General features: G+C 31.4%; 2 protein-coding genes across 2 annotated transcripts; one reads left to right on the top strand and one right to left on the bottom strand.

Moving 5' to 3' along the window:
• Positions 1 to 264: 264 nt before the first annotated feature.
• LOC109791519 (transcriptional regulator ATRX) lies at positions 265 to 8,617 on the bottom strand. Its single transcript, XM_020350825.3, has 5 exons — positions 8,403 to 8,617; positions 5,916 to 6,036; positions 5,382 to 5,815; positions 2,551 to 2,869; positions 265 to 1,543 (listed from the first exon to the last, which is right to left on the bottom strand). Exons 1-5 carry the CDS (start codon positions 8,435 to 8,437, stop codon positions 479 to 481), a joined length of 1,974 nt encoding a protein of 657 aa, XP_020206414.2. The 5' UTR covers positions 8,438 to 8,617; the 3' UTR covers positions 265 to 478.
• A 1,267-nt stretch (positions 8,618 to 9,884) lies between these two features.
• Positions 9,885 to 13,108, top strand: LOC145950061 (uncharacterized). The gene is made up of 4 exons (XM_083060986.1): positions 9,885 to 10,071; positions 10,399 to 10,492; positions 11,240 to 11,348; positions 12,890 to 13,108. The coding sequence occupies exons 1-4, from the start codon at positions 9,885 to 9,887 to the stop codon at positions 13,106 to 13,108; spliced, it is 609 nt and encodes a 202-aa protein (XP_082917112.1).
• Positions 13,109 to 13,133: the final 25 nt, after the last annotated feature.

The following is a 13,133-nucleotide window of genomic DNA, read 5'->3' on the forward strand; positions in this document are numbered from 1 at the left end:
AGAGTGTGTTCCAATATTGTGACTGAGATTAATTTAAACACCTCAAATTACATTCAATAATTAAAATTCAATTATAACATTTAAAAGCAAATGAAAACACTAAGATAATATTTTTTTGATAAACTGAAACGTGTTTAATCAAGTTACATTCAATAATGAAAATTCAATTATAATTAATCATTTTTTTTTATATTTTGTTATCAATTTACCTAAGACTAACAACACACTGAAACATGTTTCACATTATCAAAATCAATCTCAAAGTTTCAAACTATCAATCTCGAGATAAATTGATAACCAAAAAATAGTTCAGTTCGGTAGATAGTGCGGCAACCTAATGTATTTTGTCATATAAAAGTCTCTTCCCAACACAACTAGAGAGAATACAGAGAATCACCTCAAGGTACATGACAAATAAAAACCATTACTTTTACACCAAACATAGCAGCTAGCAACCTAATGGAACTATGTACATGTTTCACCTTAAATGATCACCATTAAATGAGAAACGATATGCATGAGGAACCCCAACTGTGCTACTTGAAAAGGGTCTTGAAACTTCATCACCAAATGGCATCTGCGATGTTGCATTTTGATACGATGGATTGATGGGAAACGAGGGATACATGTATTTACCGGAAGAGATTGGACCCCCATTTAAGAAAGGATCAAAAGAGGACTTGTCAGAATCCAATCTTGACCCATTTTCCAAGTATCGGGTCACAAGAGATTGATCATCAGCAGTCAAGCTCAACGTTGTGCCGGAGTAAGGAGGACCGTTGAGAAACTGACCATCTGAAGCTCTAGATATGCCTCTATTAAGATGAAAGTTTGGACCAAATGCAGCAGTTGGATCATGAACATTGAATCTTGCAGATGCTCCATCAGAAAAATCTGTCGGAAGTCTGAAGAGACCAGAACACCCAACAGGAATTTCAAACTTATCATCACTTTTACTAACAGAAGCAGATGGTTTAGCAGTGTACCCACCCTCTACTAGCGGCAACCTATTGAGCTCCTGCTGTAGAGATATCCTAGCTTGTTTAAGTGATTCAAGTACACCATTGAACTTGTGAGATTGTTCATGAGTAACTAATGCACAGAGATCATTTTTGCTTCTTGAAGCATCATTTTGGTGCTGAACACCATGAATATCAGTTGGAAACGAAGAAGTAGGTCTGGAATCAGGGTAATCATGCCTACTTGGATCTTTATGGTTCATATCAGAAGACTGAAAGTGACCATTTACTGAGCTCTCATTTTGGTTTCCCTTCAGTGTGGAATGTGAATTTTCTTGACCAAGCAAATCAGAAGTGGTAAAAGTTGTCATCTGGTTGCTGTAACCTCCTGTGTCATCATATGTTTTTGGCATAATATCTCTGGCCTCGGCTTTGGATTTTTCTTCAGATAAGCAAACACCTTTGGGTTCTCCTTTACTCTCTTGAGCATTTGAGGTGACCACCTTAGCAGCATATGGAATCTGAACCTTGCATTCATCTTTTTCCTCAGTCATATCTGAGTGATTCCCCGGATCACACGAATCCTGGATAATTTATAACCCAAAACCAAGTTTGAGACTTCAGGTTATTCTATAGGAAAGCAGTATAGAACCTATTTTGAATCATAAAACTATTTGATGTACAGAGCTAATAGAAAAAATAACCTGAACAGCTGAACTATATTAACTGAACCATCTAGAGAATGTAATTATTAATTATTCAATACAGTGGAAGCATAGATTAAAAAGCTGACATATAATACAAACAAATACTCTACCTCAAATAAGTGTTTCATTCAATTTATTATCTACTTCCCTTTTGAAAAAGAAAGAAAGGTATAACAAATTCTTGCATGTCAGCTAACTTTAATCTTTGGATAAAAAAACAATTATCCTAGTTTTCTACTCAAATAAGTTGCTTCACTGCTTACTCTAAATGACAGCTTCATGCAACATGTTTTATGCTCTCTCAGCACTATCATTCTTATAGTTCCTTTTGCTATGTTTAAGGGATCAATACATCAGAGTCACCTTCTGAATCTCATTGCAGGATTACCCACTTCCAGTGACACAAAAGAATGAGTAGGCAACAAACAAACTAACATCTTAAGTTTCATCATGTCTCTGCCTACTGTCACCTACCACCACCTAAAGTGGTAGTATAGTGCCCTCAAAGCAGTATGAAACACATAGCTTTTCAAAAACAAAACAGAGCTTAACTGCAGATTCAAGAAAATCTGCTTTTTTATTTGCTCAACTAACTCCTTAATTTTTCAAACCTTTGCCTCCATACCATTGTTATGCAGAATAGATGAGGTTGCAAGAAAACATAATATTGGAAAAGTCCTACTAATCTGAAACAGTAACATTTTAAGATTCTCAGAGAACTCTTGCCTGTTGTGTTTAATGAAAGAAACATTTTCTTGAAAATTAAAATCAAACTATGCCTAAGATCACATTTCAACCTTCCTGACATTGTCGTAAATGCAACAACCAAACATCAAGTTTCAAGAAAAGACACTTAGAATATGAGAAGTCTAGGTGAAGCATACTGGTGTTGTGCTGTTATTCTCTCTAAATTTCTCTTCCCATTCTCTTTGAGCCTTCTCCATAGCTTCATATCGGTCAATAAGTTGGGCTTGGTGTTCAAGTGCCTTTTCCATGTCCTTCTCTCTTCCATATACATCTGCATGATGATTTTTGTTATGTAGGTTTGCCTCTGATCCATCCTCTTCTTGAATTTTAGCTTCTATTTTCAGGATGTTAGACCCACTATCTGAGAAATTTGGAAATCCTTCAGAAGAGGATGCAAGTTCATTTTCTTGGCAGTTGACTTTAACAAACTTATCTCTAGACTCCTCCACTACTGACCTGGGAAAACACAACTAATTTATCAACTTCGCAAGCAATCAGGAAGTTAAGTGTTACAAGAGGAAGATAGATGCAAATTACTTTCAGGGGTTATGCATATCATAAATTTGGAGCAGATAGGACAAGACTATGAAAAGTAAGGGGTGACAATGAATCAAACCAACTCGAAAATAGTTCAAAACTCGATTTGATAATTAACTAGTTGAATTTGGTTTATGAACCAAATGAGTTAAACTTGAACTAAAGATTGAACTTGATAAATAAATGATTCAAACTTAAGTTGCGTACAATTTGACTCGTTTGGTTCATGAATCAATTTGACATATAAATATATAATTTATATAATTAACTTTCTATTTAATTTTAGCTTATTAAAATTTGAAAGAACATTCAAAACTTAGTTATAAGTTAAAAATAATAAAATAAGTGAACACTTTAAAACTTCATGGTTATGGATTGGATTTTCTATTATTTTATGCAAGGTAGAGTGGTTTTTATTTATATAGACTTTAGTTGTAATTATGTTTCTTTGGAATCATACCTTGTAACCTTGCAAAATTAATAGAATAAGTTATGTTGTCTTTTAAAAAAAATAAACAATCACTTTATCTAAATCTATTATTAAATTGAAATTTTGAAATGTATAACATTAAAAAAAATTGACTTTTGGTTCATGTGATTTGAGCTAACGAACTGAACTGAACTACTAGCGAACTTGAATGAGTTGAGTTCAAACTGAAAAAAAAGGTTTATGTTAAACCCGAGTCTAGCTGCGAGCTGAGCCAAATATTATCGAGCCGAGCTTGACTCAGCTCAACTCATTTCAAGCTCTAATGAAAAGTAAAATATTAAAACACTCCATTCTGAAACATAAAAACTTATTTCATTAGTATCTATCCAGATTCTTACTTTTTGCCAAACATTAATAATTTTCTGAGAGAAACACTTCCTCAGAAGATGTAAAAGGAAAATGAGGCATCCAGAATTTATTAAAAGAAACGTCAATTCTATTTCTATATATATTAAAGTATGTGCTCTCTTCAATTTTGGGTCTAACTTATCCCTGTAAAATTGGTTTGTAAAAATGAGGGGTGCCTAAGCTTTATAAGCTCTTGTTATAAGGGCATTATCTCTAGTCAAGTCAATGTGAGATTTAAGTTTTTCTTAATACGCCTCCTTATACCCCAACACTATCAGGTTTATTGGCTTAGTATGTGCATAATATGGTAGGTAGCCAAATAATGGGTTTAGGATAGGATTTGATACTATATTAAAATAGAGAGGAAAAAAAACTATTTTATTTCTCTGATTATTTTTTAATAATACAGCCACTAATTATAGACAGAATTAGTCTCAATAAAGAAACCAAATCTGCCACAATCAAGGGGAAAGATCAGGAAGCAATCTTATCATGATTCAGATTTTATTTAAATTTGACTCTGAACAGATTTGATACAATATAAAATCAAGACATAATTAGGAAATAATTGATAGCAGACTAAGGACAAACTTGTGACATGCTCAAACAACATTGAATTTACCACATGTTCAAGAAATTAAGGCACACCTTTTATTTTATTCAAATTTTATTGCAAAACAGCGAGTCAGTAACCAGAGTCCAGTGGCATAACCTTGGTACTCCAGAGGTCCTAAGCCTAATAGTTGGAACCAATGGGTAGTCTTTTAACATCGGGGGAGCATTTCATACAATGGGTAGTGAGTAAGTCATGCAAGTGAGCTTGACACCACAACATAACCTAAAACCTTAAGGCATTAGGTAGGTGGGTCTTTCTCATTTATATATTACTCAACATGCCCAACTCTAACCAATGTGGGACTTTGCTTCACACTTGAATTCCAACACTCCCCCTCAAGTGTGAATCCCTTCCACATGGTCACGCTCTCCCTCAAGCAGAATTTTTTTTCTTTCGTCCACGAGTATTCAATGGTGGCCTTACTTGTACTATCGTTGCACTTCAACGACACACGTCCTCCACATCTCTAGGGAGACTTTCAGTACAAGGGATGATCCTACTCTTGGATCTCCTGCCAATTCCATTTAGGATCCCACTCTTGGATCTAGCCAATACTCGTTTGAGCCGATCACCAGTCACTTGGTCGAACCATCGGCTCTGATACCAATGTTAGGGAGTCTTTTAACATCGGGGGAGCATTTCACACAATGGGTAGTGAGTAAGTCATGCAAGTGAGCTTGACACCACAACATAACCTAAAACCTTAAGGCATTAGGTAGGTGGGTCTTTCTCATTTATATATTACTCAACATGCCCAACTCTAACCAATGTGGGACTTTGCTTCACACTTGAATTCCAACAAGTTGGAACCAAGTTCAAACTAGAAACGAGCAGATTTTTTGTTAATTAGTAGCTACCTTGCATAGAAAGAATAAGAAAAACAACGAGAAGGAAAAGATCATTGTTCCCTGTGGAAACTGGTAACATAAATGGGGATAAAAACAAAATTTATGAGAAAAAATAGGTTACAGACTTACCTGGTTCTATGTCTTATCTTGCGACATGACTTTCCTAGGCGATGCTTTGGTGAAGAACTGATTGATGAAAAACTGTTTTGCCTCCTCAAATTAGAAGTCTTGGTCTTGTACTTTTCAAGAGAGTGGGGAGAATCATGGCGTCCTTTCCAAGACAAATTTTTACTGGATACTGGCGAAGAATCTACATTGGAACCAGACATTTCATCTGATCCATGCTGTCTTCCTTTTGAGTTCATAGGCTCCTCACCCTCTTTTGCACACTCATTACTCATACTAGAATCACAAGGGTTTTCAAGGTCTGAGCCTGAATCAAATTCTTCAGATACATCACTTATCCCTTGACTCTCCAAAATGGCAAGAACATCAGCAGTGGCCTTCTCTGCCATCTTCCTCTGAAGAATCACCATCCTTAGTTGCTCCTCCAATTCCATGACCTGATTGACATTATTTGAGAAAAATTAGAGCTAAAAAGAGAAAATTAAGAAAGATCGTGCAAGATTGACTCCATAATCTAGCAAGCCTAACTTAACATGCCTTTTTTGCCAGTTCATCAGCTCTCTGTCTAGCACTTCTTGAGATGGACCTTTCAGAAAGCAACCTTGCCCGCAGGAATTCAATAGTCATTGCAGTAGAATCCTCCATGCAGGAAGTAATCCTAAGTGACACCAATATCTAATTAATATAGCTCAAAAGGAGATCTGATAGGGGAGAAAAATGAAAGAAATATTATACTAATGCTAACTTGTTAGTGGAAAAATCCAACTATCACTTAATTTATGTTGACAAATTTGGAGGGAGGACCTACATGGTAACTTCATTATATTCTTCCTTTTTTTTCCCTCTCATTGCCTTACCTTGCCCCAATCTCTCCCTCCCGGCAAAGGAAAACAAGAATAAATTCCAATAACAAAACGGAAATACAGGAGTTCATACATATTAAAAAGAAAGAAAGAAAAACATATCTGGACCCCCTATCCAAGAAAATTTTGACTTATTTTAAGAGGATTTTTCTTAAGGGAAACAATAGATGCCCTAGAATATGTTATGCTGAACATTTAGCAAATAAGAAAGCTTAATGTGGCACTTAAGCATTAGAAAAACCCACCCAATAGGCTAGCATTTTGGAGGATGAGCTCTCTTTATGGGCTTGTGATGCAAGAGCAATAGAAAAGTAAAAAACTATTAGTAGTTTATCTTAATGTTTTTAAAGCTGGAACAGCGTTAGGATCCAATTGCAAGGCAGGGGACTTGAGTCCCATATTTGAAGTATGGGATTCTGCAAACCATCAACTTGTTAATATTTTGGCAATGCCCACCACCCAAATGACCGCTGCACTTTATTATTGCTTTTGATCCTTTTTATAAGACTCAATCACCTAATTCATAAGGGTTTAGAAAGTTGGTTAATTTAGTTCATAACATTAATTATTTCCTAAATTTATATTTTGTTTTCCAAAACTACCTCTGACATTAATAAAACTCTTACTCTACTAACTACTTATTGAATTATGGGAAGTGATATTAATTAAGGGTATTTCTAGTAAAAAAAATAATTAATACATTATACATGAAACATTTTAGGTTGATTCTTATAAAAAGGACCAAGCAACACTTTTTATTTGGGCCTTATAAAAAGGACAGGAGGGAGTACATAATATTAATTTGTATTGCATATTTTTTAATGTGATATTCATATTTTAATATGTATCATTTTTAATCTGTATTGCATATTTTTATTATCTAATATTTATAAAAATACATATCAGTACTAAAAGTTTTATGATTGATTACTGATTTAATCATTATCATGTAAGTAAAAATTAATCTTGCAAAAAAAATCAATAGTTTTATAATTTTATCTATTTTTATTTTTTATTAATGTTTAATAGATATATTCTTACTTTAAGTTTTTTTTAATACTACCTTAAATGTACCACATCCTATATACTTTCAAGAATTGGTGTATACATATCGTATCTAATACTCGTATGTCGTATCTATCTACCAATGCACTATAGGCATGTTGTGCTTAAGAAGTATTTTAATGATTGTAATTGCAAATTCATAAGAGACAGGATGGAAAGTAGAATGCATGTAACCATAAAGGGCTTGGCTTGCACTATAAAAGAAAAACCTCAACAATTTAACCTTTTTCCTGAGTCATAAATCCATAATTATCAATAACTTTCTTTTCCTGGTTTATTACATCTGAAGAACCAGCCCATTGACTGTTTAAATACTCATCTCTCAGTCCTTCTCTACTCCTTGATAAAACCCTATCTAGAAGCCTTGTCCTATGCCAGTTTGACAACCTTGCAAAGAAATGGCCAGGGTAAAGACTAACTGTGCCAAAAAGGTCAGAGTGAGAGCCGCAGAGTGGGCAGCAACAATTGGCCATTGTGGATCCCAGATTTGGAAGGGATATGTAACTTTAAGTCCCAAAATAGGTAATCAGGGAAGCGGCGACAGTCCCACACCCAATATGGATTTAAGTCATACGTACAATATATGTGTAGACAAAATTGGGATCAAAACTTGAATTCTGAAGATAGATGGAGTCAATTAATCCTACAGTTCCTGCACTAACTAGAGGAATGGGTCCCTTCATATTGGGCATTCTCATTCATCTATCAGTAACAATTAACTAGTTGATGAGCAAACAAAAGTGGAATACCAAGCCGCCAACTAGGTCATAGTCCTAGAATTAGAGAATTACTATTCTCAAACACAGACATGATATCTCTCTCTAGAGACATCTCGTAGTAAGATTCACAAATCTCAAATAGATCTTTAACTCTACACTCTCCGGAATACTTTTAACAGTAAAAACATGTCCAAAAACCGAAGCCAAAAGGTATTGTCGGTTCCAACTGAATCCGAAAACAAATGGAAACAATTATGGTACGACAACGAATCACACAAAAAAGGCAGCAAAATAAAACAAACCGATATGATAAGCGGAGCAAAATTTACAAAGAAAAGTTAAATGGGAAAATGATTATAGGGCAAATCGAAAAAAACCTCTGATCTTGTGGATCAAGCAGGGAGTTTTGCATGATGATGAGGAAAGTTGCTAGTCCAGGTTCTTAGAAGTCAGCTGGTGAAGGAGAAAAATGAAATATAGTGAAATTGAGAGTGAAAAGAAAGGGTGTGTGAGAGTGAAGATGGTGGGAAGTAAGGAAGGAAGGTTCTTGTCTCGACCACCATTACCCCAAAGGCCCCCACCTTCTCGGAATAATTGCCCCCATCTCCCCCATCCTTTTCCCTTTTTTTTTTTATTTTTTTTTTTAAAATTAATTTGCACACAATATCTATCATGTATTTTTAGAGTGGTGTTAAATTGAGATTTCTTAATACTATTTTAGTATATTTTAAAAGATTTTTTTTTTTGTAAGAATTTAATAATTTTTAAGTTTTTCTAATTTTTTTTATAAAAATGTAATCACTATTAATATTTTTATAGACTTTCATAATCAAAATTTTTGTAATATAAACTTTAAGAATTAGTTTATAAAGAATTAGTTTATAAGATTTAAAAATATTTTATGAAATTTTAAAGGATAATATGATTTTTAAAAAATAATAATACAACTAATAGAAAATATATAAATAATAAGAGTTAAATAAATAAACTTATTTGTTAGCATTATCAGACAAATATAAATTGTCAATCAGTTTATATTAATATTATGTTTGCTTAAAAATGATTTTTTTAAATGAGATTGTTAATGACATATTTTAAAAACTCATGTATGGACTTTATTATTTTAAAAAAATTAATGTGATTCTTAAGAGTGATTAAACTGATTTTTTTTTATAAATTAAAATGTATTTGATAGATTACAGATGTTTTTGAAATATTTATATATATTATTTAAAAATCAACAATTTTTATTATATTAAATAGAGAAATAAAAATAATATGGCATAATTATTAAGGTAGTACTTGTATGTTTACACTTCTGTTAACTTGTTTGTTAGACTAACTTGTTTTTCGCAAATTTTGCATTTTATTAGTTAGTTGACAATTAACATAATATTTTTACTATTGACATGTATTGATTTTGTTACATATAAATAATGATGTGATATATATGTTATTACAATTATTAATGTATCATATCAATCATTAAAGTGTTAATTTATGACATAACAATATTTATGAAATTATAAAGTTAAACAAGTTTAAAATTTAGAAGATAAAACTCACAAAACTATAAAATATAAGTGTTTACACCTAAATATAATTTTATGTAATTATAAACTTGGATAGTTAAGATCAAAATCATACTTACTCTCATTTGATTTTATTCTCCTTAATTTTATTCTTTCTTATTTTATCTTTATATTTATTATTTAATCAAGGCAATTAAGATTTTTTGTTATCATCTTTGTTTATATATTCCTCATATAATTTTGATCAATGTACAAAAATAAAAATCTTTTTCTTCTCTAAAATTACATGGTATCATAACTTCAACTCTAATCATGTGTTTGCCTACCATGATATTTGCAAATTATAGATGTGTTGAAGCTACATTATCATCATTTATATCATCAAATGGAGAAAACATGAGGCAAAAGGGTGACGCTGAGTTGCTCATTTTCACTAAGGAACAATTAGAGTATTTATACAACTTCTTTTCATCTAAGATGTCAATTAAGCCATCTTTTTCTCTAGCACTAAATAGTATTTCCTTTTTCTATTGCCCTTGTTAGCACCAAATAAAAATTTGAAGCTCCATAAATCATTAATTATGGAACTACTTACCACATGACAAATTGTTCAAAATTATTATCCACACGTTGTCCTTCTACATGTCATAAAAAGATTAGAATTGTAGATGGTACATTTTCTACTATAGCTAGTGTTGGTTTCATTCCTATATCTAAATCTTTAACCTTTCACAATGTCCTTCGTATCTCAAATTTGTTATGTAACCTTTTGTCTATTAGTAAATTGACGCATGATCAAAATTGTTTGACTATTTTTGACTTTGTTACTTGCAAATTTTAGGAGTTGAGTTCAAGGGGGTGATTGGCAGTACTAAGGAGGTTGATGCACTTTATCTCTTTGAGAATGAAGCAAATGTTAAAGAAAAAAACTCAAGGTAATTGGCTCGATTCAATTTCTATTCATGGAAAATGAAAAAATAATGCTATGGCATTGTAGGCTAGGTCCCCCGAGTTTTTGTTCTTAAAATATTATTTCCTTAACTTTTTAAAAATAAAAATTCAAATCTATTTTCCTGTGAAGTTTGGCAACTTGCAAAGCATCATCATTCTTCTTATTCTCCTCAATCTTATAAAAAATTTAGTACATTCACTTTGATTCATAGTGATGTATGAGGACATAATTGAGATCTAACACCAAATGAGAAAAAAAATGGTTCATCACATTTATAGATGACCATATGAGATTAACATGGGTTTACTTAATAAAAATAAAATATGAAGTTAAGAACACTTAAAAAAATTCCACGATACAAACTCAATTTCTTGAAAAGATCAAAGTATTTTGTAGTGAAAATGGAAGGGAGTATTTTAATAAATACCTAAATGAATTTTTTTCTTGAAAACGACATTATTCATTAAAGCTCTTGTATAGATACTTTCTAACAAAATGGAGTGGCTGAAAGGAAAAAATAAGCACATACTTAAAGTTGTTTGAGCTTTATTATTTCAAAGTATGGCACCAAAATATCTTTAGGTGAAGTAATTTTAACTAGAACATTTTTTTATCAATAGGATGCAAGCAAAGTTTTGAACTTCAAAACTCTTTTTGATGATTTCACAACTTCTTTTTCCAAATATAGACTCTATTGTACTTTATGCCTAATAATATTTGGATGCACTAGGGATGGCAATGGCCCCATGGCGGTGGGTAATAGTAAATCCGTCCCCGCCCTGCTGGATGAAAATTGGCCCTATACCCATCCCATATTCGTGCGCGTATTCATTAAGCGGGTACCCATAAATTTATTGAATACCCACAGATATCCATGAATATTTATAAATTTTTTAAGAAATTAAAAAAATTATATTACAAATAATTTTAAATTTATATTTAGTGTCATTGAAATATTAAAAAAAAAATTTAATATTAATTTTGAACTTGTATTTAACGTTAATTTTGTTGAAATAATAATAAAAATACAAGATAATCAATAACTTAAAATACATCAATCTCACAAGTAAGTGAAAGTCTCATATCAGCAAGTTACAATAATTCAATCTCATAATTCCAAACGAAAGTAAACAGCTTAAAATACATAAATCTTATTGTTCCAATCAAAGCTAGAAAATTAATCAAATTTGATCTAACATATTCTATAACATGCTTAACACATGTTGGTAACTTCATCAACCTCACTTTTGTAAGAAAATAAGATGAGAAAATGTAGTTTTAGAGCTATGTGGTACAAAGATAATTAGAATATTTAATAAATATTATTAAATGGGTACTCACGGGTATGAATATCATCATACCAGCCCCCACTCCGTTTATAAATGGGTAAAAAATTATTCATCCCCATTATCTATAGGTACCCAATTAGCCTATATCTATTTATTATCTGCAGCGGATTTTACTTACAAATATATGCAAGTACGTATATTTTTGTCATCCCTAAAATACACCGCTTTTGTGTATACTTATGAGCCAAATCAAAGTAAACTTGAACCTAGAGCAATAAAGTGTGTGTTTATTGATTATGCTCCTAACAAAAATATAATTTTATCTTTATTGTTCAATACAAAAATATTCATTCCCCGTATAAATTAGGATGCTTATATTCAACTTTTTTTTTTTCAATAAAAAGAATATAATTTTTTTTAAATTTTTATCTCATTTGATATATCATTTTTTATATTTAATTTTAGTATTTTTTTTTAAATTATTGATAGTTAAAAATAATTTTATATCGTAATTTAATATATTTATAATAAATTTTAAATATAATTTATATGTAAATAAATTTCAATTATGATATAATTTGTATATATACAAATATTTTATAAATTTTATTTATATAAAATAATTACATGTTGTACAAGGTAAAATATTATTTTTTTAGTTATATGAAATAAAAATTTATTATATAAACTGTATAAGTTAAAATATTATTTTTATATGTTCAATGGAAATATTTTAGTGTATAGAGATATTTTTTTTAATGAATTTTAATTATAATATATTTTATATTTAAGATGTTTTATATATTATAAAATAAAAATAAATACATGTTAAGTATGATGTACAAATTAAAATATTAGTTAAATGTTATATGAATAAAAAAGCTGTAAATTATTTTTTCAACATTTATAATTTTTTTCTAATTATATTTTTCTCAATTTCTTCCTTTTCTTTTAGTTCGTCTCTGGAATATCATTGCCGATAGCAGTGACTAATATCCTCGCTACGTTGGAGGCACCTCAAAGAGTGGGATAGCTCACCCCAAGATTTAACGCCCAAGATTTAACGCTGCCAAAATAAGCTTGTATTTAAGGTTTGCACAGCCAAGATGAACTTGAGTGATGAAGTAGACCTGGAGGATTACGTATCTCGTCCTGACAAAATTAGTGCTGCTGAGATAGCAGCCATTTGTCAAGAAGCAGGAATGCATGCTGTTCGTAAGAATAGATATGTCATATTGCCGAAGGACTTCGAGAAGGGTTATAGGACTAATGTGAAGAAGCCTGATACTGACTTTGAATTTTACAAGTGATGATGAGGGTTTTTGATAGCTTTTA

The sequence above is a fragment of the Cajanus cajan genome, chromosome 7 (genome assembly GCF_000230855.2).
Source record: "Cajanus cajan strain Asha chromosome 7, NIPB_CcT2T_4, whole genome shotgun sequence".
NCBI lineage: Eukaryota > Viridiplantae > Streptophyta > Magnoliopsida > Fabales > Fabaceae > Cajanus > Cajanus cajan.